This window comes from Colletotrichum spaethianum, assembly GCF_022836535.1.
Source record: "Colletotrichum spaethianum MAFF 239500 DNA, contig16, whole genome shotgun sequence".
NCBI classification, from domain to species: Eukaryota; Fungi; Ascomycota; class Sordariomycetes; order Glomerellales; family Glomerellaceae; genus Colletotrichum; species Colletotrichum spaethianum.
This window is the reverse complement of record NW_026054786.1, coordinates 181,410-208,334: the sequence shown is the minus strand read 5'-3', so window position 1 is coordinate 208,334 and position 26,925 is coordinate 181,410. Positions and strand designations below refer to the sequence as shown.

Sequence of the window (26,925 nt, the reverse complement as noted above, 5' to 3'; positions counted from 1 at the left end):
ACCTCAGGCTATCCAATCAGTAATTTGGGCCCAGCTCCGCCCGGAGCCAATTTGGTGGTTTGCCGCCAAGGGCCACTTACACTGATTTCATAGCCTCTCCCCCGTCCTTGGAAAAAAATTTCTCGGAAAAAAAAGTCGTCTCTCGACACCACGAAGAAGCCATCTCTGGATTCACTCTCCTGCTGCATTTTGACATCTCAGAACCCATTCCGCATGTCTCTTAAACGCACGGCAGCAAACGCCGGTACGTACCCACTGGAAGCTCAGACCCGCAGCGCACGCACCCCTGGATCCCTAAAAGTCACTTTTGTCGCTGCGCCGCAGTCGAGCAATGGGCGAGCCCACTACCGCACACCCACTGTCCTGTCCGTAGTAGTGCACGAGTCACGAAACATAGGCCGCTAACCCGCCTTCTCCGGCATCGCAACACCTGCATTCCTGGTCGCTAAACGGCTTGGTTCGGCTCAATGGTCTAGAGGTATGATTCTCGCTTTGGGTTCCTGACATCCGTCTACTCTGCGAGAGGCCCCGGGTTCGATCCCCGGTTGAGCCCCATCTTTTGTTTTTGCAACTTTCTTTTGCTGGGTGGTAGTTAGTACACCATGAGCACGAGGGATTCCGACAATGCTTTGGGACACGCGAAGCAACGTGGATATGCAGAGGAGTTGTGCTGTGATGAAGCGCATGCACAAGTGGGTACTGACCTCTCCCACCTGGTCAATAAAGATGTTGCCGTCCACGTGCCTCTCTGTGGACGGCGTCTTCGCGCCTCCATTCCGTTGGGGACATAGTCCCGACGAAGGTGAGGTGAAGATCAACGGGCCAGTCGAGATGAACAGCGTTGCAGCGGACGAGGGAGACCCATCCGCGCCAATTTCGAGCAATCTCGAGCCACCGATCCAACGTTTGGCCTTCAGTGCCCACTGATTGTCTCTTTTTTTTCCATTGGGGTGGCTTGGGAGGAGTGAAGCTCCCCCGCCCCGAACCAGCTTAGCGGCGCCGGGCTGCCTCGATGGTGGTGCTGGACCCCCCCTGGTCCCCAGCTCCTGATTGAGATGACGGCATTCCGCCAGATGTCGTGTTTGCTTCAACTGGCACACTTGCACGGACGATGGCACTCGATATTGGATGCCACCCATCAGGGCAGTTCCGGATTCTGCAGGCGAGACGGATGAGAGATTGATGACCTGAATCCGGCCAGCACCGAGCTAATGGGCAATGATACGGACGGATACGACAGGGTAGGACAAAAAAAAACTTGGCCGAATCTGCAGCGAGCGAGCGAGCAGGCAAGCCGCCCAAAAAGCAGGGTTTCATCATCCCGCCGTCCGGCCATCCTGTTCATCAAACTTTGACTCCCACTCCCACAGGAACTATTGCGATACGAAGGGCATGCGAATGTCCGATGACGGATGAACTCTGAACGCTGAACGCTGCCCTCACCGGCTGTGGCTGCAGGTCATCACCGTCATCAGAGCCGGCGCGATGGAGGAGACAGTGAACGACAACTCCGCGTATTCGGAGTGAGGGAGCACGCAGAAATCCAGCCGCGCATGCCTTCATTGCTGGCCCATCGTCTCTCGACGTGTTGACTGCGAGACGGGTGACCGGTTCCTTGGCCAGATGAGGTGCTGCAGCCAGCGTGCAGAGAGAGTCATCGCAACTTGCAGCTGGCAGGGGGGGCCTCAGTGAGTGTGTGCTAAGCTCAGAAACGTTGAAGTACCCGCCGCCCGTGCATTCATCCATCCCTTTAGTGGCGGCCGTGCAGCAGCTGCCATCCCTACCACTGACAGCCAGCCAGCCATACCTAGGTAGGTACTACCTACCTCACGCTTCAGATCCCAGTGGATCCCTTCCTTCCCCCCCTCTCATCGTCCCCATTGATTGTCACTGCCTCAGCCAAGCTTGCCAGGGCAGTCACGCAGCCCATTGGATCCCACATCTGTCTACCTGCTTTACGCTGAAGTTAGGGGCCATAGTAATGTACCGTGCAAGTCGCGGTATCCCGGCATGGCAGCAGTAGCAACAGCAGCTCCTTTCCCTTGGAACCCACTGCCCACCGCCCGCCGCCCGCTCTTGCTGTTTTTTCTGGTGGATGAGAAGCGTCGGCCTAGGCCAGGGCCATGCCAAGCATAGGTAGCATGGCATGGCAGTCAGTCGCGCTGTGCTGTGCGACCTTATGCTGTGCTGAGACAAGACGAGACCCTTCCCTGGGCGTCTATTTCTATCTCGAGACCCCATCATCGTCGCCGGTGGCCTCTTTTTTGACTTTTCTTCTGCTTCTTACAAAAGACTACCGTCGTCTGTCGCAACCATATCACTACATAATCCCATCCTTCTCGCCAGTAGCTCGTCGCTATCGCTTACACCGTCGTACGACACTCGAAAACACCACCTTTGACAGCTTACCCCCGTGCAATCAGTCATCATGCCTGGAGTTCGTGAGTAACCGCCCTTCCCGTTCCCTTCCTCGTCTGCTCCTCGAGGCATCGCGATAGCCATCGAAGTTCCCACGAGACAAAGCCACAGATGAATACGAACGTGGTACCGGCACCGAATGCCAAGAAATACTCACTAACACGTCTTCCCCCAAACAGCCATCGACGCCCTGGACAACCTCAAGTCCAAGTTCAAGGCCATCTTCAAGAAGAAGGACGAGAAGAAGGCTGAGGCCTCCAAGCCCGCCGAATCCAAGCCTACTGAGACCCCCGCCACCACTACCACGCCGGCCACCGAGCCCACCAAGACCGACGCTGCTCCCGCCGCTGCCCCGGCCAGTATGTCCTCCCATACGAGACCCCTCGTGCTTGATAAGCGGCAACTAACAAACAATCACAGCCGAGCCCGCTGCTCCTGCCCCCGCTCCTGCTGCTGCCGCTGAACCGGCCAAGGCCCCCGAGCCCGAAGCCAAGAAGGACGATGCTCCGGCCACTACCGAGCCCGCCAAGGCGCCTGAGGCTGGTATGTCGAGATAGACAGCCCAACAGCTTGGAAACTACGTGACTGACAATCCCTCTCTCAGCCCCTGCTGGCCCCGCAGCTCCTGCTGTGACCGCCGAGGCCCCCAAGGCGCCTGAGCCCGCTACCGCTCCGGCTCCCGCCCCCGCTCCGGCTGCTGCCACCGAGCCCGCGAAGACCGAGACCCCTGCTACCACTGCCCCGGCCGCCGCTCCGGCTGCCGAGACTGCGCCTGCACCTGCGCCCGCTCCCGCCGCTGCCCCCACCGAGGCTGCCAAGCCTGAGGAGAAGCCCGCTGAGGAGAAGAAGGAGACCACCGCCGCTTAGACGGCGACGCCGAGTGTCTACCATCTGGGCTTGCGATAAGTGCCCAAGGGCCACGGCGAGTGGGCAGACCGAGTCGCAGATTCGGTTGGATGTCCTTTGTTTGCGTGAGTTACCGATAGACAGCGATCGAACTCAGCGAGCAGCTATCCGGTCTGCCGCTGCCGTTCGTCAAGAGCATAAGCATGTCACAAGCGATGCACGCAGAAGGGGATTACATGGTTTTCTTGCTTAGACCTTTGGTCTAGTATGTTCATTTGCTTAATTGTCGGATACCCATTAGTCGAGTAGTTGAATCAAGCGTACCTTGCTTACACTGTTCCGAAGGAGTGTGAGTCGCCCGTGGCCTTTTGCAGACCTTGACTCGTCCATGTTTTGCTTTCAGTCTACTGCCATGTCTGTGTGACGTGTTTTGGAAGCAACATCGTGTAATGTACACTTTTTCTCAGCAAGGGCCATCTGGGGCAGTGTCTCGAATCCTCACGCAGCTTCTGGCTGCTCGGGATAATCGCCCGGCCACCGTTTTTCCAATCTAGGAGGGTGCTGGCGTCCATCTAGTCTTGATGGGCTTCAAGGCTCCTTTCTCATAACCGAGAACACCGGCGAAGCCGACATGCATCTTTTCATCCGACAGTCCGCTCACTTCGCCCACGGCGCCTTGGTCAGCGTAATCTGCGCATCCGTCGTCCCGGCCCCGCCATCTTGCCTAGCCTGCCGCGCCCCCGAAGGCATCGGCATCATGCTCGGACCAGGCGGTGCCCGCGCCGAAGCTGCGGACGAAGGCGGCGGCGGTTGACGCGTGTAGGGGATACCGGCGCCACCCGGCGGGAGCATGCGGCCCGTCGCACCGGTCGCCCACGGCGCCGCGGTGCCTGATCCCTGAGGGGCGGGGCGCGGTCGTCGCGGGGTAGTTGTAGGAGGGCTGGTTCGCGGCGTGGACCGATTGCGAGACGGGCGCGGCGTTGGGGTCCTGGTCCCAGGAGAAGAGGGAGCCAAAGGTGAAGTGCTGGACGACGGGGAACTTTTGGAGGACTTCGGCGTTGAACATTTTGAGCATGCCCTGCACGATGAAGGGTCAGCGGTTTCATTCTCGGTCTTAGGGCTACGGACCCGGTGCTTACCTTGTTGATCTTGCCCCAGCCGTCCTTGACGCCCGACACGTCAAAGAGGATGGGGCTGTGCTCCCAGAACGGGCCCTTTTTTACGTCGTTGATGAAGCCGACGGCGGAGAAGTACATGTTCTCGGCGCGCTGGGCCTCGACGACGGCGGGCTTGACGATGTCGCCCGTCTTGGGGGCGCCGCGGACGGAGCCCTCGGTGGGCATGGGGTCGGCGTCCGAGGAGACGGGGGCGGTCAGCTGGGCGGAGCCGAAGATGTAGGGGAGGAAGGAGTGGTCGTCGAGGCCCCAGACGCCGTGGGAGCCGGCGGGCTCGAGGGTGTAGGTCAGGATGAGGCGGCGGACGACGCGGAGGTAGGGCTCGATGACGCCGAGGACGATGGTGCGGTCGAGGGCGGCGGTGTCGGGCTCGCCGCCGGCAGCGGGTGTGGGGGTGTCATTGGCGAAGAAGGAGAGCTTGTAGAGGGAGCCGAGGAAGGCGAGGAAGGAGAGCTCGTGGCCGGTGCCGTAGTCGAGGCGCTGCGGGGAGCCGAAGGCGCCGAGGAGGTAGGAGAGGAGCTCGGACGAGGGCGGGTCGGAGGACGGGGTCGTGGGGAAGGAGAGGACGGCGTCGGGGATGTGCTCGGACAGCAGGGCGGGCGCGCGGTCGGCGAGGAGCTCGTGCCACTTGCGGAAGGAGACGTTGCCGAAGCGGCGGGGGCCCGGGTCTGGGGGCGCCTGGTCGATGAGGGACTCGGCGGCGGCGAGGAGGTTCTGGAGGGCGGCGATGGAGGGCGGCAGGCGGGCGGCGGGCGGCACCGAGGTCAGGGGGTAGGTGGTCGCGGGGCCGCCGGCGGGCGAGCGGCGCGGGCAGACGGCGCGGTTGAGCTGGAGGAGGAAGAGGAGGATGTCGCGGTAGGCCGTTGTCGTGAGGAAGGTCGCGAGGTCGGCGCCCGTGTTGATGCGCTTGGTGGGGGTCTGGAAGCTGCGCGGGGTCCGCGGCAGGGGTTGGATGGAGGGGAAGGCGGGTTGCTGAGGCGTTGTCGGCGTTGCCGTCGAGGCCGTAGTGTCCATGGTGGGTGTGCGCGTTCTGGTGTGCAGGCCAAGGTCTGCTGTTTGGGGATCCGTGTGGTATGAGCGAGGCGGGAGGTTTGATAGCTGTAGGTGCTGCTAGCTCGGACAGCTCCCGGTGGTCGTGCGGACGAAGGCGAGGGATGGAGGGGCAAGTGACGACACAGTGCCTTAGTCAGCGGGCCGGACCGCGGGGTCCTCACTACCTAGGTATTTGGCACCCATGCACTCTAGTCGTATTCAACTTCGAACTTCGAGCTTCGAGCTTCAATCTTCACGCCTCTTGCACCTCGATTACGAAATGTTGAATTGACTTTCGGTGCCGAGCGCACTTTGGCAGAGCGACAAAGGGCTTCCTCGCTGGGGACAAAATGAAAGCGAAAAGCGTGTCTCGAAATGGGCTGTATTATTGTACGTCTATGCTTAGGTTTTCTATCCAAACCTCGGCCGCGTCTGAGCGCCGCCCATGGGCTTCCCGATTATGTGCCTTGTATGTACTATTGGGCCAAACTCTACGTGCCGAAATTGTAGAGAGTAGTAGAAAAAAACTCGACAAGGGAGAAGAAAAAAAGAAGCCACAATGACCTTCGTTTCGAAAGTCATCGATTACAAGGTACCCAGAGGCCGCGCGGCCTTTTCGGGCTCTCTTGCCCAACCACAGTCTCCGAGTGCGAGTCGGAGGTCTCTGTCATGTGTTTCTAGTTGGTTCGTCGAAATCTCAGTGCGGGCTTGCTGTTTTGTACGTCTATTTCAGCTTGTCGCTGACAAACTGCTTGATCTGGTCACCGTAGATGCTCGGGTATTGTAGATGCGCGACGGGGTCGTTGCCATTGCAGCAAAAGGGGTCTGCTGAGTCGCAAAACGACTTGATGTTGCCCCCATTCGGACACTGGAACCCTTGGGGTCGTGGTGCAAACTGGCCTTGTGTTAACGACCCGAACTTCGTGGGCTTGGTGGCGTGAACTCACCCCTTGCGTCTTGCAAGTTCCGACCTCGTAGGGAAGCCCAGCAACATATCGAGGGTCGCCCATGAAGATGGCCACTTTGACTTGCCCAAGAGCCTCGTTCGAGATGAGCACGTTGGCGTCCTTGACACCCTCAATCGTGTCTCCGCCGCCGCAGTAGGCGTTGTCCATGATTTGCGCCCCCTGACGCAGGTTAGCGTTTGCGTTTCAATGCAGACAATCTGCCAGCCCACCTGAGAAAACCCTAGCATGACAATCTTCGTCTTTGGGCATTTCTTGTTGAAGTCGTTCACGGCCGTGGCAACAGCCGCGGTCCCGTTCTTCACCGAGTCGGCGTAGCTCACGCCCAAGCAGTCAGACGCTCCTCCACAGGCAGGGTAGACAATGGGCTCGTTTGTGGCCCCTTGTTTGCTTTCGTAAGGTCGTCCACGATTCCAGCTGCCGCCCCGAAGCCCGGCGGCGCCGTCGTTTCTCTTGCGCCAAAGATGTGTATGGGCGGACAATCGTTGCCTTGCCGTTGGCGGAGTTGCTGAAGTGCATGAGGCGAGGCTAGGGTCTGGCCGAGCAGAAGTGCGATTCCCACGCTGGCAAGCATATCGGGCAGTACCAATCTTCAAGGGGGATCGTCGTGAGGAGTTGACTCGAGGCGAGGTGGACATTAAACCGATCTCGTGGCTGGGAGAGACCGCTGGCATATGTACCTCCACGGAACGAACGAAGACAAGCAATGAGGGGCCGTCGAATAACAAACTCCCGCGGCTTGGTGAACCAACCTGGTGGTTAACTCGAGATGACTGAATCTTGAAAGCAGCTAAAAGAAGTAGACCGTTGCTTCCGAATACCACAAGGTTTATCTGCGGCCTGACGGGCGAACACTTGTCCGACGCCTTCCACCAACAACGGAGAGCAGTCTCGCCTCCCAGGCGTACTTGTCAAGGCAGCCAAGAAACCGGATGGGACGAAACGAATGCGATTGCCACACAATCGTAGAGGCAATTCCGGCGCTTCAAAGTGACGGCATAAAGCTCTGGCTCCGGGGAGCTGAGGTCAGGGACGGGACGTGTCGCAGCATTCAGACGAAAAGAGCTGTGCTGCATGATGCACGACCGGCACGACGTTTCCAAGGTGGAAAGAGTTATTCAAGAAGAGACTAAAGGACGAGTAAGACGTCGAGGAAGGGATCAGTATCCGACAGACGGTGTGAAACGGGGTGGAGCTGGATCGCGGTTGGGTTGGAACACATCGTTGTTTGACATGGACCTCCATGCGCGAGATGTCTGTGTGCCTGGGCTAAACGAGGTGAGCTTAATCGCCGGTCTACCTCGGTCTGGCGAGCGTGGGGCCAGACCGCGGGAAGCATGACTGTCATCATGCTAGCTCTTCTAACTCCGTCGGAGTCCTAAAAGGAGATGGCGAACCTATCGTCGAGGGTTAACACCTGATCGTCTACACCGGCTGATACGACAACTTTGTTTGAACTAGACTTAAGTTTCGAGCCAATACCATGTTGCGATGAGTCTCTTCCAGTGAGGCAGAGTCCATCTTCAGCCAAGGAACACCTCATGATGATGTTATGTAGCACTTGCAAGGCCTTAGTTAGGTTGGAGACATGGCCAAATGACGTTCACATGAGCCAGAAGGTGACTCCATCGTCATATCCGGAGCTGTGAGGGACGACCACCACAAGCCGAAGACGAACTGGACGATGTCAGGCCAAATAAAATGATGCGGCAGTTCAATGCAAGGCCGAAGAAATCTCGATTTCAATCGAGATGGCATTGCTAGAGTGGCGTATGAGAGACAGTATTGTGAAGGCTCCGTGGTTCCCTACCTCAGCAGGTGTGGTCTTGTAAGCTTATGAGAGCGGATGGCTCCGTATGCCTGCTTCGGTTCCGGTAACCTTCTCTGGCGTAACATGCACAGGGGAGGAAAAAAAAAAGGCAATTCATGGTGGTCGTCTTCGGATGCAGAGGCCGACTGGCTGCTTGTGCATGTTCCCGTAACTCAGAACAACACGGTGACATTGCCGTGGTGTTGTACCTACGTACGTGCCGAGAAGCAGACAATGGTCCTAAGCTTCGCCAATGGCCCAAGTCCTAGAGAGCTTCTGTGCTGACTCATCCGGTAGAAGGGTACTCTCGCCCGGCCCCGCCCACCCGGGCGCCAGCACGGTGAACCCTGCGCGGTCGGAAGGCACGATGAGCGCGTTGCTGTCACGCGAGCTTGGGAGCTGCCGCTGCGCCATTGGACGAACAGCTACGGTAACACAACAATGGGATGCCAAGGGCCTTGAACCACGACCGCAGCACCCGATGCACTTCTTTGGCGTCGTATTTGTCTACGACAATTTCCCCTCCCTCCTGGCCTCACAAACATCGAGGTCGCCATGTCGACCGCCGCCAGAAGACGACCTCCGCGACAGGCTCCGAGCCGAGCCGCGGGGCATACCGAGGACGGCCTCCCTCCGGCGAGTACCTCCGATAACGATCCTCCGGGGCCTCCTGGGATCCGACGTAGCAAGCGTCTAGGTCATGTCGAAATCGAGGACATAAGGGACTTTGAAGCTCTGGGGACAAGGAAGCGTCGGCGGAGCGAGAATCACAGCGAAGGAGACGCTCAAAGTAACGGCGAAGGTGATCAAGACGATGGCGAAACCGCTGCCACTTCAGTGGCCTTGGCTGAACCGGCGGCACCGAAAGTAAGCCTAACCAAGTTTCTGGCGTTTCGCCGTACTCACAAAAATTCAACAGGCCACGGATGGACCCAGTCGACGACAGACACGGACGAATCTCCGAGTAGACACACTTCGCAAGGCCGCAAACAACACGCACCGCATAAACAGTCGCGGTGTTGAGGAAGCCAAATCTTCAGGGGCTACGAACCCCTCAAGCAGGGAAACTAGATCTTCGAGAAAGGCCAGAAATTCACATGAGCCGGGTCTCTCAAAATTGAACGAACCTGCATCCGAGGCCAAGCCCGTCGACGACATCTACGAGTTTCAGGCCAGCTCGCCCAGGAAACGCAAGCCAGAGGAAGAGACGTCAAGTGGGTACCGAAAGGGCAGAGCGTACACCTCGCGGGACTTCGATACCGGCGACGGCCTTTTTGTCGTGCAAGAGGAGGACGATGCGGATGACGGTGGTGATGAGCAGCTATATGACGATCCAACGATCGTAGGCCTACCGCCATCGGCGCAAACAAGAGAAGAGGGACAGTCTACTGAAGACGCCGTGCACGACAATGAACCGCAGTCGAGCGCAGCAACTGAGCAAGTCCGACGTCTCGTTGTGGACATGGGCCCGGCCCCCCCTGAGCCCTCAGACGAAGATGATGACGGATACCCGGACGACCACCTCATCTTCAATCCGCCTGCAGGACAAGAAACAATAGCCGCGGCGCCAATCAAGTCTAATTTCCTGAAGAGCATTGCAGAGCTAATGGGCGGAACCGGCTGGACACAGTCTCGCGGAGAGATCACGTCGGCGGCCCACAAGGCGCAATTCTCGAAACGGACACGCCCCCTTTGGAACGAGCTCTGCCACCTCAATAATTTCTGGGAGGGAATGCCACGCGCGCCTCTGTTTGACCAGCAGTGTGACTACTTGCATTCGGATGACGAGGATGCGACGAGCGCGAGGCTGAGTGTCAGGAAGGTCGACGGGCTTATCCGCGCGCTGGCTGACAAGGCGAAGCAGCCCAGCCACGGCGAGGAATCAGACATGCCGCCGTTACGTTTTGTGGTGGATATCTACGAGAGGATCATCCCACTGCTCGTCCACATCCTTGAAAGCGTATTCCGAAAGGGAGCCGACCTTGAACGATCACGCTACACCGGGAGGTTTACCAAAACAACATTGCAGATCATGCAGAGAGTGGCTGCCTGGATCGAGAAGTTGTACGAAGCAATGCAGGTGAATTTGATTAGAAGAAGGCTGAAGGAACAGACGCTCTCGAAACGAATCAGTCGAGAAAAGCTAGGCGGGTATCTACGAGGCTTCAAGTCTGAACTCGAACAGGCTTGGAGGACAGCAGATGAGGTTATTGAGTGCCAACAGCGCTATGAACAGAGGCTCTTGCTATCGAAGACTAGGAAGGATCGAGAACAACGCGAGTTTGAAGAAGCTAGGCGGCGACAACGAGAGCTTTGCGATAGACGCCTGGAGGAGTACCTGCGACGCACTGCTGTCGAGAGGGCACAGATAGAGGCATCCTCATCGCAGTATCCTTCTCAGCGGACAAGCCGTGGGAGGCAACAAGCAACGCTGGCCCGAACCGAGCCAGTGGACCGGGCAGAGATGGCAAATGCCGGCCCAAGCAAGCCGTGGCCTGAAGACGAAGCCAAGAGGCTCTTACGGGTACTATCAACGAGACCACAGATAGAGATGGAGGCTCTGGTTTGGGAATTCGAGCGCAGCGAGGAAGACGTCAAGGCAATGGTGGAATTGCTGAAGCAGAGTGCCAGGACGTACGCCGCATCCAGGGGCAGACAGATCCCGGCGTTTGCTGCCAGCTGAGCAAGCACAGGAGTGCCGTTTGCCCGGAGCGTTTAGTAGTTGCGAGCTCATTGTTTTGATGATACCCAAGTGTGCTAGCGCGCCGTTCTTTCTTCTTGTTGAGCAAACCAATACTATCACAAGGGGGTTTTCGCAACCCGGAACTGTCAAACCATCTTGTGTCTCCCAAGACTCTCGAGACCATGGCCCTCTGCCCCGCTGACTTACTTGACAAGCTCGGCAGTTCGAAAATGCTAATTATTACTAATCGGCAACTTGACGTGATTGTAGCAACCGGCAGATGTGATTCAACCTTCAGCCGTTACATCACACGAAGTCTAGGCAAGAGGGTTCAAAGTCGCTGCCGTACCATAATGTAGCAACCGCTCAATTGCATCAATACAGTATCACAATGTGACGTTGACGTGAAGCCGGACGTCAGTCTTGGCGAGATGGGCACTCTTAACACGGCTTATATGGGCCGGAAACAGGCGCGCAAAGGGGATTCGCGGGATCGAGGCAGCAGCGTCGTCCGTGTTCGCAGCGTCTTTGTTCTGTTTCCCACGTGGCCTGGCCCCCCCGATCGATCCCACCTGTTCGTGCCATGGACGGGTGGCAGTGGGAGGTAATACGCAGGGCGGCGGCAGCAAAGGAAACGGACGGACGGCGCAGAGCGGACAGTGCATGGAGGCGTGCGCCCCTTCCTCCCCCTTCTCTCTCGATGAGCAGCCTGGCGGCAAAGGCCAGGCCGGCCCAGGCCCAGGCTCTCACCCGTAGCCTGGATCGATGGGGGAGGCGGCCGCCTACCGCACCGCCCTCTGGGGGGGGGGGACAATGTCCAGTTAAAAATCTGCCGAGGGAATGTTTTGGCTCGAGGAGGTGATACGCCACGTAGGTGTCACTGGGTTCTGTTGGTTTGGGGGGACAAGGGTGCGCTGGCCGTGGGGCTTCGGCAGATGCATCTGGGAGGAGGGAATTTGGAACGGGCAGCGTGAGGGTTAGCCCTGGACGGCATCACTTTTTGTTTTCCCTGTTCCTTTCCTTCTCGGGCTTTTGTTTCTTATTCTTATTGATTGAGTTTCCAAGGGAAGTCAGTCGTCAGTCAAACATGGGACGAAGGGAGATCAGAAGGGCTGGTTAGATGCGCTTAATCGCGAGAGCGAGGCCCGCGTCGACGGCCAGCGAGCGAGTGGCTTGGCTTGAAGCGGCGAGGGAGCAAGCCGCGGTGGAGTTTGGTCCGGTCCAGAGCCCCAGAGCTTGATTTGAGAGCCCCCGCGGACTTTGAAAGGCGATGGATGTCGCTGGCGAACAACGCCCAGCGAAGGCTGAACCCGCGGCTTTCTTTCCGGGCAGAGCATACAGTGGCGCGGAAAGCGGCACGCACAGGTGGGCAGTTGTTCGGATACGGCCCTTCTACACGCGTTGTGGAAGGGTTTAGGAGCAGAGGCTGGCTGGCTGAGTGATTGGAAATTGCCGGAAGCCCGGAGTCATTTGCCGAGTGAACCCGGATAGGTTCATGTCCGGCGAGATGGAAAAATTATTCTGGGTGTGAGACCCAGAGGGCAGCAAACCGGTATGGCATTGCATGGGACGCGGCGGCCACATGTTTTTTCTTTTCACATTGAACGATTTCTTCTTCCCGTCTAGCCGCAGAACCCGGGCCCCTCAGCCCTGGCTCAGCCGCCGCCGAAGGAATTTCTCGAAGGAGGGCAGAAGAAAAGAAAGAATGAAACCAGAGCCCAGACGATGGGCGGCGCGGTTTGAGAAGCACGTCAAACTTGCTGTGCTGTGCTGTAACCCAACCACGGCCCAGCCTCCTCGTCCACCCTTGCGGCGGCGGTGGGGTTGAGAGTGTGGGATTGATGATGCAGGTGCGGGGAACCCATGGATTGTCAAAAAGGCAGATATCCGGGGCGGCTTTGCGGGTTGCCGTTGGGTGGTGCCGACACGACCGAGGGCTTCGGGGGACGGTGGTGGGAAAAGGGCCGGGACTGACGGCTGGAGGTGATGTGATGTGATGACAGTAGTGGCAGCAAAGGCATCAGATCACAACTGCCGAGTTGCGCGCATCTCGTCTCGTTCGGTTCAGGCAGTCAGTCGTCGGTCAGCCGTGGTGTCTGACGGCGGTGGAGGCGGGCCAACAGGAAACAGACGGACGGGGCAAAACGACGCCCAGCGTTGACACTCTCTTCGGGGCCGAAAGCGTTTGATGAGGTGCAAGGTCGCTTGGAATGAGCGGTGATTGGGCGCGCTCGGGAGAGGTTGGAATGAGACGATTTGGGGGTGACCCATGGAGGGATAATACTTAGGTGTCATGTCTTGGAGCTCCGTGGGTATGCGGATGTGACCAAGTGGGCAGCCTGCAGTAGCTAGTACGGGGGCCCTTGGAGGGTTTCGGGCCAGAGACTCGGCAATGAATGTCGGATCGACGTTGAATTTGAGTGTCTCTGGTTCTCGCTGGTAGTTGGCCCGTCTCGAGCTGTGTGGTGTGTGTGTGTGTGTGTCTTGTCCGCCTCGCTCGGCGAGAGCGGCGGGCAAAGAGACCTGCCAACAAAGAGGGTCGGCCCATGAAGACGAGTCGGATCATGGGCCCCCAGGACGCGAGGACAAAGGAATGATGCCATCCCGCATCTGCCGACTGCTCAGAGTTTCCAGAGACTGAACACAGCCTTCCCAGCAGAGTCTCTTGAGTGGTGAGCTTCCCTTTCAACCCGGCGCAGCGCAGCGTGCCGGCCAGCTTCGCGAGCGCGAGTGAGCCCATTTACAACTGCCGTGCCCTCCCTCCACCAGATGCCATGGCCATGTCATGCCTGTTTCCAGCTTCGTATGGGGTCCCCCCTCCCCCGCAGATAAGGCACCCCGGCGGTGGTGGGTCGGCCGGAGTTTTCTCCCCCTTCACCGCCGACGATGCGCGTCAATGCTGGGTTGCTGGTGTTGCTGCCTCTTTTCTGGTGTCGTCGGCATGTTGCTGTTGCTGGCTTGCTTGCTTGCTTGCTTCTACGTCGCCCGTCGCAAGTTTCTCGGCATCTTCTGAGATGAACGGGTGGCTCCATCTTCCCGATTCTGCATAGCCTCACGTTCCGCGGGTACGTTGGCCTGTCTCGAAGAATAAATTTTTTTCCCCGATGAATTGTATTCCAATGCTACACTGCGCAGTGTAACCATGGCCGGCCCGTCTCTCCTGAGCCAATGGGAAATCGAGCCTCGGAGATGCCAGCCCAACGGGTTCGATCCAAGGTGCAATCGAATCATCGCTCTGCTGTGACACTTACTTTTCCTCGTTTGGGCTAACAGCGTCCGCACTTGGGACGAAAGAAAAAAGGGCTCTACGCTGTAAACGACGGGCTGCGGAATTGCATCTGCCGAACATCTCGTTAGTCATGAGCCAGACGACAAGCTGACTATCCTGACAAGCCTGACCAGCCTGTCCGGAAGTGTCCATCACCCCTCCGTCTCCATCCGGGGGTCGGCATTGGCATTGGCATTGGCATTTGACAATGGGCACAAATCCCACGCGCACTTCACGCTGCAAATCCCGTCCGTGCCTGTGCTGTGCAGACCGACTGTAGGCGCACGCACTAACACGAAGCGTTTATTCTCCTTCGGCAGGCAACTCGGTTGGCGTCCCCCTTCCCTTCCCACGCCCCTCCATCATTCCAGCTCTGGATGACAGCATGACCATCCGAGGGACCGCGATCTGCCTCTCTGCGAACCTGATGCGCTAAGCTAAGCTGCACGCCTGCCCAGGAAAGGACGCGAATGACAACACGAGTTGGTATGCCCCGGCTCGGTTCTCTCGGTAGCGGAATCTCCCCCCCCCCCCCTCCAACTCCTCCTCATCGACAAGGGTTCCCCCCATCCGTACCCCAGGATCTCCTCACGCGCTTGGCTAACGCAGCACCTACTGAAGTCCTCCGAGACACTAGGTACGCACTGCTGCTGCATGGGACGATGGCCTACTCGTACACTACGCGCACTAGGCAGTGGACCACCCCCGGTGTCATTCTGCAAGCTTCTGAGTGGTCACCACCCTCCGCGGTACCTGAGGCCGTCCAGCTAGGGTTATGAGTGCTGCGTAAGGTGTGGCATTCCATTTGCTCATCTCTTGATACGGAGACGTGAAGTCTGATCTAAGTCAGCCGTGGTGCCAGCAACCTTTCGGCCGTCGTCTAGCGGCGATTTCGATCGCAAGGCCGTCTGGTGTCTGTTTCCCTGCGCTACCCGTTGCCGCCACAGCGCCTCGGCTGTCGACACGGACGGCCGCTGCCTGAGACTTGTTCCTTATCACTGAAGTTGCCTCCTCAAGTGGACCGACCTGCCGACTTGCCCTCCAGTTGCCAAGACTAGACCGACGGGCTCTTAGTGTGACGACCTAGTCGTCAAACGTCTTGTCCAGACTCGCAGGTTCCGGACGGCTGGGAACGCCCCCAAGCCCAGATCCGAAATACCTACACGACTCTTGTTTTCCGCCGCCCCGACTTGTCATGTCCATCGATGCTCGTAATTCCCACCACTCCAGCCTCTCCCGTGTGGCTGTCCTCGCCTCCATCGGCACGGCGCCTAACACCCACCGCCTGTGTCGTTGCATGTCCATGACTCTCGACATCCCTTCCCCGAACCCACTTCCATATTTACGGGACCCCCAAACTCAGGATCCCAGAAACGCAAGAAACCCTTGCGAATCCTAACTCTATTATCTCCCGCAGTCTTGTCTCATCTCCCACGAGACTGACGCCGAGTGCCAATGCTTCTCGGCCGGCCCGTGGCAAGACACAAGACGGCAAGCAAACCGTCGTCGAGGGTTGAACCCTCTGAACTCTCCGCTCGTTGCGTCCCGCAGCCTTGCTGCCTTGGTGTCGACTCGGCTTGGCTACAAGCACCTTGACCAAGGTCCAATCTCATTTGCCGGCCTGCCGCCTGGAGAAGACATACGGACACGAGCGCGTCTGCCCGTCTCCAAGGAGTGACGCTTGTCGTGCTCCACCCGCCCGCCGGAGGTACAGTCGCAGCTGCACGTCGACCCGTATGGCATGGTATGCCCCTCGCACACCTCTCCGCCCCCATAGGTTCCGGCCGGTGCACCCCAGGATAGCAACTGGATAAATTGCTCTTCGGTACCTGACCCGGGAAGTCCATCTGGGTGCCGGCTACATCTACTTGTACCCTCCCGCCCGGTTCTCCCACCCAGCCCAGTCTTATACCAGAGGAACCCCCGACGTCCTCCCTCTCTCCCACACTTCCCTCCTGCCTACAAACATCTCATGACACCCCACACCCTGTCAAGATGCACGGCATTACGGAAACAATACTAGAAACGGTGGCGCAGCACTGGCTGTCCATCGGCCTGTCACTGGTCGTGGCCTGGCTGGTCAAGAACCACTACCACAACGGCCTCAGCAAATACCCGGGGCCCTTCCTGGCCTCGTTAACAGACTGGTGGCGCTTCTTCGACGTCAAGGGCTGCCGTCCGGAGGTGACACATCGGAAACTGCATGAAAAGTACGGCGACATTGTTCGGCTCGGCCCCAACACGCTCTCCTTCGCCGACCCGGCGGCCCTCAAGACCATCTACGGCCTGAACAAGGGCTTCGTCAAGGTACTTTGTTGTGTGATGTCCATCGTGGAAAGCAAGGGTTGCTGACATCCGTAGTCCGACTTTTACATCGTACAGCAGTCCATCGCCAAGGGCTACAGACTGGAGTCGCTCTTTAGCACGACCAACAATGAGTTCCACTCGCAGTTCCGCCGTTGCGTCAACTCGGCCTTCTCCATGTCGGCGCTGGTCCAGTACGAGCCCTTTGTCGACAACACCACCAAGCTGTTCCTGTCGCAGACGGAGAAGCTGTTTGCCGGAAACCAAGAGGGCTGCGACTTCACAACGTGGCTGCAGTTCTACGCCTTTGACGTGATTGGCGAAATCACCTACAGCAAGCGCCACGGCTTCGTCGAGAAGAACGAGGATATCGACGGCATCGTCGCGTACCTGGGAAAGCTGTTCCTCTACGTGGCACCGGTGCGTGTTGTGGTCGAGTGGTAGACCATCGTCAGCGGCTAACACACACCCCAGATCGGCCAAATCCCCTTCCTCGACCGCCTCCTCCTCAAGAACCCCATCTACCTGAAGCTCTCCCAATGGGGCTTCATCGACGCCACCTTCCCCGTCGCCCGCTTCGCCCGCGACCGCATGGCCGAACGCCTCCCCGAGCTCGACGGCAAGGAACCCCTCCTCCCCGTGACCTCGGGCAAGAAGCTCGCCCAGCAGCCCGACCTGCTCTCCAAGTTCCTCGCCGCGCGTGAGGCCCGCCCCGACTTCATGTCCGACGTCCTCGTGCAGACCATGGCCGTGAGCATGGCCTTTGCCGGCTCCGAGACGACGGCCATCAGCCTGGCCGCCGTCTTCTACTACCTGCTGCGGACCCCGGCGGCGCTGGCGCGGCTGCGGGAGGAGCTGGACGACTTTGCGAGGGCCGGCGGCTTCAGCGACTCCGAGACGGGGCTGGTGACGTGGACCGAGAGCCAGAAGCTGGAGTACCTCGACGCCTGCATCAAGGAGGCCTTCCGCATGCACCCGGCCGCCGGGCTGCCGCTGGAGCGCATCGTGCCGGAGCAAGGCGCCGAGATTGCGGGGACGTTTGTCAAGGGCGGCACCATCGTCGGGTGCAGCGCGTGGATCATCCACCGCCGGCCGGAGATCTGGGGCGACGACGTCGACGTCTACCGGCCCGAGCGGTGGCTGCCGGAGGAGGGCAAGGACGCCGAGGCGGAGGAGAAGCGCATCAAGGAGATGAACGGCCACATGTTCCAGTTCGGCATGGGCAGCCGGACGTGCATCGGCAAGAACATTAGCCTGCTGGAGATTTACAAGGTGGTGCCGAGTCTGCTGCGGCGGTTCGACGTGAGTGTTTGCCGTGAAGTGTGTCGACGACCCCGGACGAGTATGCTGACGGCTTGCAGATTTCGTTCAAGGACCCGAGCCAGGAGTGGGAGCTGGTCAACGCGTGGTTCGTCAAGCAGAACAACTTCAACGCAAAGTTTGCGACGCGGGAGATTGTCAAGCCCGAGGCTGGCGAGAAGGCGGCGCTGTGAGGCGGGGCGGTGGTGTACGATTACTGCTGACGAGACTGACGACGTGGATGATACAAGCACATTAGACGTGACAAATCACAAAAAGCCTGTTCACATCATTGATACCAGCGTCCCGTTTAAAGTGTCATTTTACAAATGTGTTTGACATAATATTTTCGACACCAGGTTTCTATGAGTGACGGCAACGCGTTCGGCCCTCTTCAAGGTCTCTATACGATGTATTTCCAACAGGCCCATTATCTGTACCATCTGCAACAGGAAAAAATCCTCGGTGACAGGTTTCCATCTCTAATCATGAACTCAGTCCTTCCTCTCTACCAAAGTCCGTCTATACCAGTGATGCTCGACAGGCTCCTTTATCTGTATACTGCAACAGGACATCTTACTGCACAAGTATGCGCGTCGGAAACAGACCAGCTGGTCCAAAACCCGCACCCCCTCACTCCCACTCAAACTCGTTCTTCAACCCCTCCGCACGGCTCTTATCCTCCGGGTCCAGGAACCCGGCGATCCGTCCCGTGGGGTCCCACTTCCGCCTCACCTCCATCAGCCGCGCCCCCTGCTCCGCGCCCCAGAACTTGGTCCGCCGGTACCGGAAGTCCGCGTCGCCGAGGTAGCTGCCGACCGAGTGCCTCTCGACGCCGGCCATGACGTCGCTCACCCACCCCTGGCACCGCTCGTCGTCCGCGGCGTCCGGGTAGACCGTGTACAGCGCAAAGTAGTGGTCCGACTGCATGCTCAGCGCCATGTCGGGCATGCCCCCGCCGCCGCCGCCGCCAGCCTGCTGCTGCCGCTGCTGCCGCTGCTGCCGCCGCGAGCACGGGTTCATGGAAAAGTACAGCGCAAAGGACTGCGGCGTCGGCAGCTCCGTAAAGGCCTTCTTCAGCACCGCGGGGACGTCGGCGTCGTTGGCCACGTACGCGTTCTCCGAGATGTACCGGTGCGCCGGCGGGTTCGCGGCGTCCTGGTCGACGTACTGCAGCGGCAGCGAGGTCGGCGTCGCGACGACGGTGGCCAGCGGGTCGGGCGGGTGCGAGGCGTGCACGGGGGCCAGGAGCTCCGGGTCGGGCGACAAGGAGAGGAAGTTTGCCATGATTTGCGGCGCCGTCGCGCCCGGCGGCGTGAGGGCGAGCATGACGATTTCGAGTTCTGGGGCGGCCGTGGGGCAGACCTGGGTTTTGTGCGTCAGGAACAAGGTCCGCGATGTGGTGTTGGGGGGGCGGGATGATGAGGGGACTTGTCATACCTTGATCACCCAGTTCAGAATCTCCTCGAAGCGGTCGAGCGGGTAGAAGTAGAGCGACTGGAACATGCCCGTCAGCGGGCGGGTGCGGAGGTGGAAGCGGGTGACGATGGCGGGGAAGCCTGCGACGGATTAGCACATTGTCTCCGGGGGAGGGTCAGTTGAAGTCCGGCGCCACGTACCCGGCCCGGCGCCGCGCGCGGCCCAAAAAAGGTCGGCGTTCTCCATCTCGGAGCACCGGAGCTCCCGCGCATCGGCCGTGACGACGTCAATGGCGACAACGTTCTCGCACGCCCAGCCCCAGTTCTGTCTTCCGTCAGATCATATCCTTCTGCTCGAACTAGGGACGGGAACAGACGCACCTTGCAATTCCACCCCATCCCGCCCTGTAGCAGGAACCCGCCCAGCCCGACGTCGGGGCAGTGCCCGCCCGGAAACCACCTCCCGACGCCCTCGCTCTCGTTCCCGGGCCCGCCAATCTGCCCCGCAAGGAACCCGTTCACCTGCCGGCCCGTCCTCGAGGGCGCGACGCTGACGATCCCGGTCGCGGGGTCGTACGCGATGCCCTCGTCCCCGCCGACCGCCGCGCCGAAGCCGCCCAGGTCCAACAGGAGCGCCTCGTCGCGGACGGACCACGCGGCCCACGAGTGGCCGCCGGACCGCACGCTCACGCGCCAGCCGCGCTCGGCGGCGAGCCGGACGGCCTCGACGATGTGGGCCTTGCGCGTGGCCTGCACGACGGCCGCGGGCCGGCGGGCAAAGTCGCGCCGGGCGTTGAAGACGCGGCCCCAGACGGCGGCGGAGTACTCTGCGGAGGGCGTGTCGTTGGCGTAGAGGATCGGCAGGGGCGTTGAGTCCGACATTGTTCCTTTTTCCTCCGTGTCTTTGGTTGCTGGTTCCTAAATCCCAAAGGGCAGAGTGTGTGTGATGTTGCGCTAGCTTCCCGCGCTTGACAAGGGTTGCGATCTACAGAGTACAAGACAATCGTCCGGTATCCAGTTCCCGTAAGGATTGCAAGATCAGTAACCTCGTGACAGATGAGATGGAGGAAACCCAAAACAAAGAAACCTTCTGACAATAAGACTGAGCCGGAGATGCGAGCTCCAAGAGCTTGAGCCTGGGCCGCAGATGCCGGGGAAAAGATTCAGATGCACGGAAAAGTTCGGATCGACCAGGCGTCGGGCCACGTGTCGCTCTTGCAAGTTTGGGCCGGCTGTACGTCTAATTCTCAACGATGCGGCGCCTCTCAAGTCCTAGAAACTCATTCAGCATTTCCACTTCTCCAATGTTCAACACCTAATGCTACGGGAAAGGAGACTCCCGGGCCTACCTTGACCCCGCGCTCTACTTGCACCCTTCGGGTTCGCGCCTTGTCTTGAAATGGACGGCTGCCCCAGATCTATCAAATCAAGCTTAAGTCGGATAAGCTCCGACAGGCATGCGGCAAGAGGAGCAAAATCGAAACGACAATATCACCCCTCGGTAGCTGGCAATGTGGACTAGGAGCTGGGACGTCCAAAGAGTCGGTAGAACCCAGCGGTGCAGATGAGACGGAGGGAACGGAACCGAGCAATCAACTCAATCGGCTTCAGTGGATTTCCAACAAGCAGAGACTGTTGTGTCCGGTAAATATGAGTTGGATATAATAATAAAAAAGAACCATCCCATCAACAACCCACCTCGACGCCATTCTTTTCAAAGAAAGCTCGCCGTCCCTCCTTGCTCAGCTAATCCCTCCACACCTCTCCACCGCGCATCGCTTCCGTCCCCCCACCCTCCCGAGCCCCTCCCATATCGGCCGGCACTTCTCCGTCAGCACAACCGACTCATGCAATTTGACCACTGCAGCGTACAGGTGCTAAGATGTGGTTCCTTTTTCCCCGCCCTCCGATCAGGAACCGTTTTGTTTCACGGGATGCGGGCGGCGCACGCGCCTCACCCGCACCTGCACCCGATCAGCTTGACGAGGATCCCCGGGCTGTGACCGCCGATGAAGCCATCGTGGCGCGCCATTATCAAGAACCATACGATACCCTTTTTCTTACAAGCCGGCCGGAGATGCCCTGCCATCTGCCAATCAACCATGTCGACCGCGTCTATTGACCGTGCTCGTCGTCCGCAGTCGCCACGTCGTGGCTGACATGAAGCTCACTCACATAATCACGTCTTCTCACAGCGATGGAGACCCTCGAACAGCAAATATTGCAGCGAGAGGGAAAAAGGGGGTATCGTCCATTGCTACCTCGTGGCGTCACACATGCCGCACACGCATTTCCTCCGTAATTACATTGCGGCGCGCCCTGCCGAGACGACGCAGCACGCACACACACACACAGCACGGCGCTTGCTCCTCGTCTCCATCCATCTCCTGCAAAATCAATTTGGTACCAGTACGCAAAACAAGCACACTTTTTTTTGCCCCTTCTGCTTTCTCAACATGCCAGCGCCAGTAGGACATACTGTCTGACAATGAAAAACCCCCGTGCTGTGTATTAAATCAAGAAACCTACGCCCGGCCGTGCGGGCGAGGAGAAGTGGCCAAACGTGCCCTGCGTTGTTGTTGTTGATGATGCGAAAGTCGTCAGGCCCGTGGCGAGCCTGCTAGCCAACCCAGACATCTTGCTCTCTCAGTGCGTGCGATACCTTCACTTGTCGAGCCGCGGCGACTGCTGGAAGTCCGTGATGGACTCGAGCATGGCTAGGTTCTTCTCCTGCATGTCGCGGTCCATGTTGTGGATCTGGTTCGCGTTGACTCTAGCTCGTTGCAGCTGTGACTCCAGTTAGCTTCCTGTCACCTCGGCAGACAAAGGGAGCATCAAGCAGGGCGGTCGCACCACAGCCAGTGCCTCGGAGGAATGGTCTTCTTCCTCACCTTCCGCGGGCTTGTCCGCTGCGCCCTCCGCCTCGTCGTCGGCATCCGCGAATCTGCTGGCCGCGAGCCCCTTGGGCTTGCCGACCGCCGCGTTGGCCTGTGCCGTGTTAGTGATTGCCCGTCCGTCCGTGCCGTCCCGTGTTTTGCCTACCTTGGCCTCCGCGATCTCGGCGTCCTTCACCTTGAGCTGCGCCTGGAACTCCTCCACGCCCTTCTCCTTGTCGGCCAGCGTCTTCTTCAGGCCGTCAATCTGCTCCTCCAGGGCTTTCCGCTTGGCCTGCTCCTCCTCCACAATCTTGGTCATCGTGTCGTTGAGCTCCTCGTAGTCGGCCTTGTAGGTCTTGAGCTGCTTGTCGGCCTCGAGCTTCGACGCCTCGAGCTCCTTTTGGGCGAGCAACAGGTCCTCCTTGACGTCCTCGACCTCCTGCTTGGCAGCGGTGAGGCTCTTCTGGACGACGTTGAGCTCCTCCTCGAGCCCCTTCTTGACGTTGTTGAGCTGCTCGCGGAGGTTGTCCGCTTCCGCAGTGTCGGGCGTCTTGTTCTTGACGGCATCGAGAGCCGCCTCGGCCTCGGCGCGAGCAAACTTCTCCGTCGAGATCATCGCACCGAGCTCACCGCACTCCTCCTCGAGCTTGGCCTTCTCGGCCTCGACCTTGGCAACCGAGTCCCTGGCAGCCTTCAGGGCAGCCTGGAGCTCGGCCGCACCGGCCTCGCTCTTGGATTTCTCGGCCTCGGCCTTGGTGACGGACTGTTTGGCAGCCTGGAGCGCGGCCTCGAGTTCCGAGTAGTCGGCAGAGATCTTGGCAACCTCCTTGGCGAGCGACTCGCTTCGGGCCTCGTACTGGCTCGTCAGCTCCTCGACGACCTTGGAGTGGGCCTTGTTGATCTCGTCAAGCTCGGCCCGGGCGCCAGAGGAGCTCTGCTGCTTCAGCGCCTCGAGCTGCTCGGCGTGCATGGAGATGAGCTTCTCGACCTCGGCGGAGTGGGTGTCGTCGAGGTCCCTCTTGGCCTCGGCGAGAGCAGCGGCGCTCGACGTCTCCGTCTCACGGATGCGCGTCAGCGCCTCCTCGAGCTGGATCTTGATGGTCGCGAGCTCTTCCGAGTGGGCGCTTTCGCCGGCCTGCTTGACAGAGGCCAACTCGGCCTGGTGCGACTCGAGCAGCTTCGCCTTGGCCTCCTCGAACTCGGCCTTGTGCGATGCAGCAAGCTCCTTCTTCGCCTCTTCGAGCTCGGCCTGGTGGGATGCCACGAGCTTCTCCTTGGCCTCGGCGAGCTCGGCCTCGTGCTCGGCGCGCAGCTTCTCGGTGATGGAAGCGAGTTCCTCCTGGTGGGCAGCAAGCAGCTTCTCCTTGTCGCCGGAGCTCTCGGCCAGAGCCTTCTCCTTTGCGCTCGCAATCTCCGCGAGCAGCTTCTCCTTCTCGCCAGAGGTCTCGGTCTGGAGAGCCTCGACTACCTCGGCGTGGGAGGCCTTGAGCGCCTCAATCTCCTTGGCCAGGCTGGCCTCGCTGTCGCTCTTGAGAATCTCGAGCTGCTTGGCGTGGCTGTCCTTCAGGCTCTGGAGCTCGGCGAGCTGGGCGTCCTTGTCAGCGGAAGCACCGCTCTTGGCTCCCTCGAGCTCCTCGGCGTGGCTGGCACGGATGGCGTCGAGAGCCTTCTGATGCTCAGCCTCCTTGGCCTCGAGAGCAGCAACAGCGGCAGCGAGCTCGGCCTTGGCGGCCTCAAGGGCCTTGGTGTTGCTCTCAGAGGTGTCGGCGTGGCTCTTGGTGAGGTCGCCGTGCTGGGCCTCGAGCTCACCGTGCTTGGTGGTCAGCTCGGTGTGCTTCGACTCGAGGTCGCCGTGCTTGGTGGTCAGCTCGGTATGCTTCGACTCGAGGTCGCCAAGCTTGGTGGTGAGTTCGCCGTGCTGCGACTCCAGCTCGCCGTGCTTCGTCTTGAGCTCGCCGTGCTCCGTCTCGAGCTCGGTGTGCTTGGCCTCGAGGTCCTGGAACTTGCGCTTGAAGAAGGCGTCTCCCTTGAGCGACTCAATCTCCTCCTCGTAGTCCTGGGACACCTGCTTGAGCTCGGCATCGTGCTTCTTGACCTGGGCCGAGTGCTCGGCCTTGGCCTTCTCGAGGGCCTCGTCCTTGGCGGCGATCTCCTCCTTGATGCTGTCGATCTGCTTCTGGAACTCGAGCGCCTCCTCCCTGGCCTTGGCGACGTCGGCCTCGGCGGCCGCGAGCTTGCTCTCGAGGTCGGCGACGCTGGATTGCACCTCGGCCAACTCGGCGGTCTTGGCGTCGAGGTCGGCCTTGGCCTGCTCGGCGGCCTTCTCAGCAGCCTCGAGCTTGCTCTTGAGCTCGGCGATCTCGCCCTCGACGGCGGCGAGCTTGGTGTTGTGGGCCTCGACCTCGGCGTTGACCTTGCTCTCGTGCGCGACCTCGAGCTCGTTCTGCGAGGCCGTGAGGTCGTCAATCTTCTTCTGAAGCTCGGCGATGGCGTCCTCGTGGCTGGCCTTCATCTTGGCCAGGGCCTCCTCCTGGTCGGTCGTGGCGGACAAGCCCTGGCTCAGCTCGTCGGCGTGCTTGGCCTCGAGCGCCTCAATGGCCGACTTGTGCTGCTCGGTCAGGGAGTTCTGCAGCTCCTCGAGCTTGCTGGCGTGCTCCTCCATGGCCTTGTGCAGGGCGGCCTCGCTCTCCTTGAGCCTCTCCTCGTGCTCGGCCTGGAGGGTCTCGAGAGACTGCTTCAGCTCCGCGAGCTCGGCCTCTGCGGCCTCCTTGGCGGCGACGGCGTCCTTGTACTCGCTCTGCTGTTTCTCGTAGTCAGCATCGGTGGCCATCAGATGTTCATTGGCCTCATCCACCTGGTTCGCGAGCTCGGTCTGCTTAGCTTTCAACTCGGTCACCTGGTCCTGGTGGGTCTTTTGGATATTGAGGACGGCGTTCCTCACCTGGACGGCATCCCTGTTCACCCCATCAGAGTACTGCGTCAACTTGTCCTGGGACTGCTGGACCTGCGACTTGAGCTCGGTGAGTTGCGCCTCCTTGTCGGCCAGCTCCGTCTCCTTTTCGGTGAGCTGCGCCTTGAGCTGTTCGACCTCCTTGCCGAGGGCCTCGGATGCGCCCGAGGAATCGGGGCGGATGGAAGTGCGGGCTCTCGGGGCGGCGGCGGAGGTGGGGGTAATGGTGGAGCTCGAGGCGGTCGAGAGACGCTTCTTGGCCTCGGCTACGGGGCCGGTGGCGGCCGACGAGCGCGAGCTGATGGAGGAGGGCCGGGGCGCGACCGAGTTCGGGGTGCGCGACATGGTCGACGAGGGCCTGCCGGCGGTCGAGCTGGCGGCGGAGCTGGCGGGTTTCCGCGCGGCAGCGGTGGCGGCGCCGAGGGTCGAGGTCCTCTTCTCCCTGCTGGGCGAGCCGACGGCGCTGGCGCCACTGCTGGGGCGGTGGAGGTGCGGCGGGCGGTCCTCTTGGACTCGTCCTCGGAGGCAGACACGCTGGGTCGCGAGCGGTGGGTGGCGGTGGACGAGACGCTCGCGGGCTTGCGGACGGTGGTGGTCGAGGTGCTGGAGCCGCCGCCAGGGGGACGGGTGGGAGGCTTGGTCAGGCCGCCGGCGACGCGGGAGGTGGTCGAGGAGGTGGTGCTCGCGGGTTTGCCGGTGCTCGTCGTCGAAGAAGTGGTGGGACGGCGGGCGGACGAGGTGGCGGCGGCGGCGGCGGAGCTCGAGCTGGGCTTCTTCAGGGAGGAAGCGGTCGAGACGGTGGACTTTGTGCTGGGGGAGCGCGGGGCGGCCTTGGGAGCCTCATCGTGCTGAACGACCTCGAAGCTGCCGGTGTCGGACATGTTTGCAGGAGCTCGTGGGTCGGCGGGAGGGAGAGGTTCTGGCGTTGGATGGTTCTGCTGGCGCATGTCAAGGTCAGCCGGGAGCAGTTCATGGGGAGGAATTGCGGATAGCTGCAGGAAATGGGAGACACAGAAAGGGTAGGGGGGGGGGGGGCGGACGATCTAGCAGGAGTCACAGCATTCCTCGGGGGATGTTAGGTCGAGCAGAGCTGCATTGAGAGCTCCAAGACGACAATTGGGTGGGACGAGGGGCATTGAATTGGTGTTGGCCTTGTTCTTGTGGTAACTCACCTCGTGACACGTCGTACGTGGCCCGGTCTTGGTCTCCTTTCTTTCTTTTCTCGAGATTCCTCCTTTGCGAGAGCTTGGAGCTTCACGGCGGGGAAATCAACAAACAAAACAACAGAGAATAGAAAAAGGAAGAGACCCCGACTAGAGTACAGATGACGCACGAAACCGACACGTGAAATGTCGTCGTATCTACAAGATGGGAGCTCTGATCAGTGGCGAAGAGCAGCTGAACGGAGAAGGAATGATTGGGAATGGGGGAGTAGAGAGAGAGAGAGAGAGCGAGAGGAAAGGATGTCGGTGTCGGGATAGCCTACGGGAGGGAAGACACACGGGACGACGGCTAGAGGTGAGGTGTCTAATTAGGTAAGGTGGCCGCCAGCTGGGCGAGGATATAAAAAAAATGTTGCTTCTAGATTGGCGTGGATGGAGACATGGGGACATGGAGACACTTTTTTTTTTTGCTGCTGCTGCTGCTGCTGCTGCTGCTGCGACCCTGTCCCTCCCCCGGGTGGATGTCCAGGCTCGACCGACGTCTCTGCTCCAGGACCCTTCCTTTTCCATTCTTTGGCATCATGGGGGAGGTGACTGACGGGAAGCATTGGATGGCACAGGCACAGGCACAGCAACACATAGGCACAGACAGGCGCATGCACTTGGACGCGTCTGCACTAATCGGCAGGCAGGTGGGAGAAAGTTGAGCTGGCATATT

General features: G+C 59.9%; 9 protein-coding genes and 1 non-coding gene across 10 annotated transcripts; 6 read left to right on the top strand and 4 right to left on the bottom strand.

Annotated features, from left to right (window-relative positions):
• Positions 1 to 461: 461 nt before the first annotated feature.
• On the top strand, positions 462 to 553 carry ColSpa_tRNA_183. Its single transcript has 2 exons — positions 462 to 497; positions 518 to 553. It is a non-coding gene; the product is annotated as a tRNA-Pro (tRNA).
• Positions 554 to 726: 173 nt separating this feature from the next.
• ColSpa_06561 (uncharacterized protein) lies at positions 727 to 927 on the top strand (the record flags this gene model as incomplete). Its single annotated transcript, XM_049272773.1, has 1 exon — positions 727 to 927. One exon carries the CDS (start codon positions 727 to 729, stop codon positions 925 to 927), a length of 201 nt encoding a protein of 66 aa, XP_049128730.1.
• A 1,501-nt stretch (positions 928 to 2,428) lies between these two features.
• On the top strand, positions 2,429 to 3,285 carry ColSpa_06560 (uncharacterized protein; the record flags this gene model as incomplete). Its single annotated transcript, XM_049272772.1, has 4 exons — positions 2,429 to 2,441; positions 2,598 to 2,777; positions 2,839 to 2,961; positions 3,023 to 3,285. The coding sequence occupies 4 exons, from the start codon at positions 2,429 to 2,431 to the stop codon at positions 3,283 to 3,285; spliced, it is 579 nt and encodes a 192-aa protein (XP_049128729.1).
• Positions 3,286 to 3,988: 703 nt separating this feature from the next.
• On the bottom strand, positions 3,989 to 5,453 carry ColSpa_06559 (serine/threonine-protein phosphatase 2A activator 2; the record flags this gene model as incomplete). Its single annotated transcript, XM_049272771.1, has 2 exons — positions 3,989 to 4,342; positions 4,404 to 5,453. 2 exons carry the CDS (start codon positions 5,451 to 5,453, stop codon positions 3,989 to 3,991), a joined length of 1,404 nt encoding a protein of 467 aa, XP_049128728.1.
• A 742-nt stretch (positions 5,454 to 6,195) lies between these two features.
• On the bottom strand, positions 6,196 to 6,586 carry ColSpa_06558 (acetylxylan esterase; the record flags this gene model as incomplete). The annotated part of the gene is made up of 2 exons (XM_049272770.1): positions 6,196 to 6,339; positions 6,419 to 6,586. The coding sequence occupies 2 exons, from the start codon at positions 6,584 to 6,586 to the stop codon at positions 6,196 to 6,198; spliced, it is 312 nt and encodes a 103-aa protein (XP_049128727.1).
• Positions 6,587 to 8,499: 1,913 nt separating this feature from the next.
• ColSpa_06557 (uncharacterized protein) lies at positions 8,500 to 10,929 on the top strand (the record flags this gene model as incomplete). The annotated part of the gene is made up of 2 exons (XM_049272769.1): positions 8,500 to 8,886; positions 9,166 to 10,929. The coding sequence occupies 2 exons, from the start codon at positions 8,500 to 8,502 to the stop codon at positions 10,927 to 10,929; spliced, it is 2,151 nt and encodes a 716-aa protein (XP_049128726.1).
• Positions 10,930 to 16,192: 5,263 nt separating this feature from the next.
• ColSpa_06556 (cytochrome P450 monooxygenase andK) lies at positions 16,193 to 17,994 on the top strand (the record flags this gene model as incomplete). Its single annotated transcript, XM_049272768.1, has 4 exons — positions 16,193 to 16,504; positions 16,559 to 16,921; positions 16,976 to 17,803; positions 17,863 to 17,994. 4 exons carry the CDS (start codon positions 16,193 to 16,195, stop codon positions 17,992 to 17,994), a joined length of 1,635 nt encoding a protein of 544 aa, XP_049128725.1.
• A 439-nt stretch (positions 17,995 to 18,433) lies between these two features.
• Positions 18,434 to 20,100, bottom strand: ColSpa_06555 (6-hydroxy-D-nicotine oxidase; the record flags this gene model as incomplete). Its single annotated transcript, XM_049272767.1, has 4 exons — positions 18,434 to 19,165; positions 19,241 to 19,359; positions 19,420 to 19,543; positions 19,600 to 20,100. The coding sequence occupies 4 exons, from the start codon at positions 20,098 to 20,100 to the stop codon at positions 18,434 to 18,436; spliced, it is 1,476 nt and encodes a 491-aa protein (XP_049128724.1).
• Positions 20,101 to 21,882: 1,782 nt separating this feature from the next.
• On the bottom strand, positions 21,883 to 25,925 carry ColSpa_06553 (uncharacterized protein; the record flags this gene model as incomplete). The annotated part of the gene is given in 3 exon segments (XM_049272765.1): positions 21,883 to 22,005; positions 22,072 to 25,489; positions 25,504 to 25,925. The coding sequence occupies 3 exon segments, from the start codon at positions 25,923 to 25,925 to the stop codon at positions 21,883 to 21,885; spliced, it is 3,963 nt and encodes a 1,320-aa protein (XP_049128722.1).
• On the top strand, positions 22,093 to 25,896 carry ColSpa_06554 (uncharacterized protein; the record flags this gene model as incomplete). The annotated part of the gene is made up of 1 exon (XM_049272766.1): positions 22,093 to 25,896. The coding sequence occupies one exon, from the start codon at positions 22,093 to 22,095 to the stop codon at positions 25,894 to 25,896; it is 3,804 nt and encodes a 1,267-aa protein (XP_049128723.1).
• Positions 25,926 to 26,925: the final 1,000 nt, after the last annotated feature.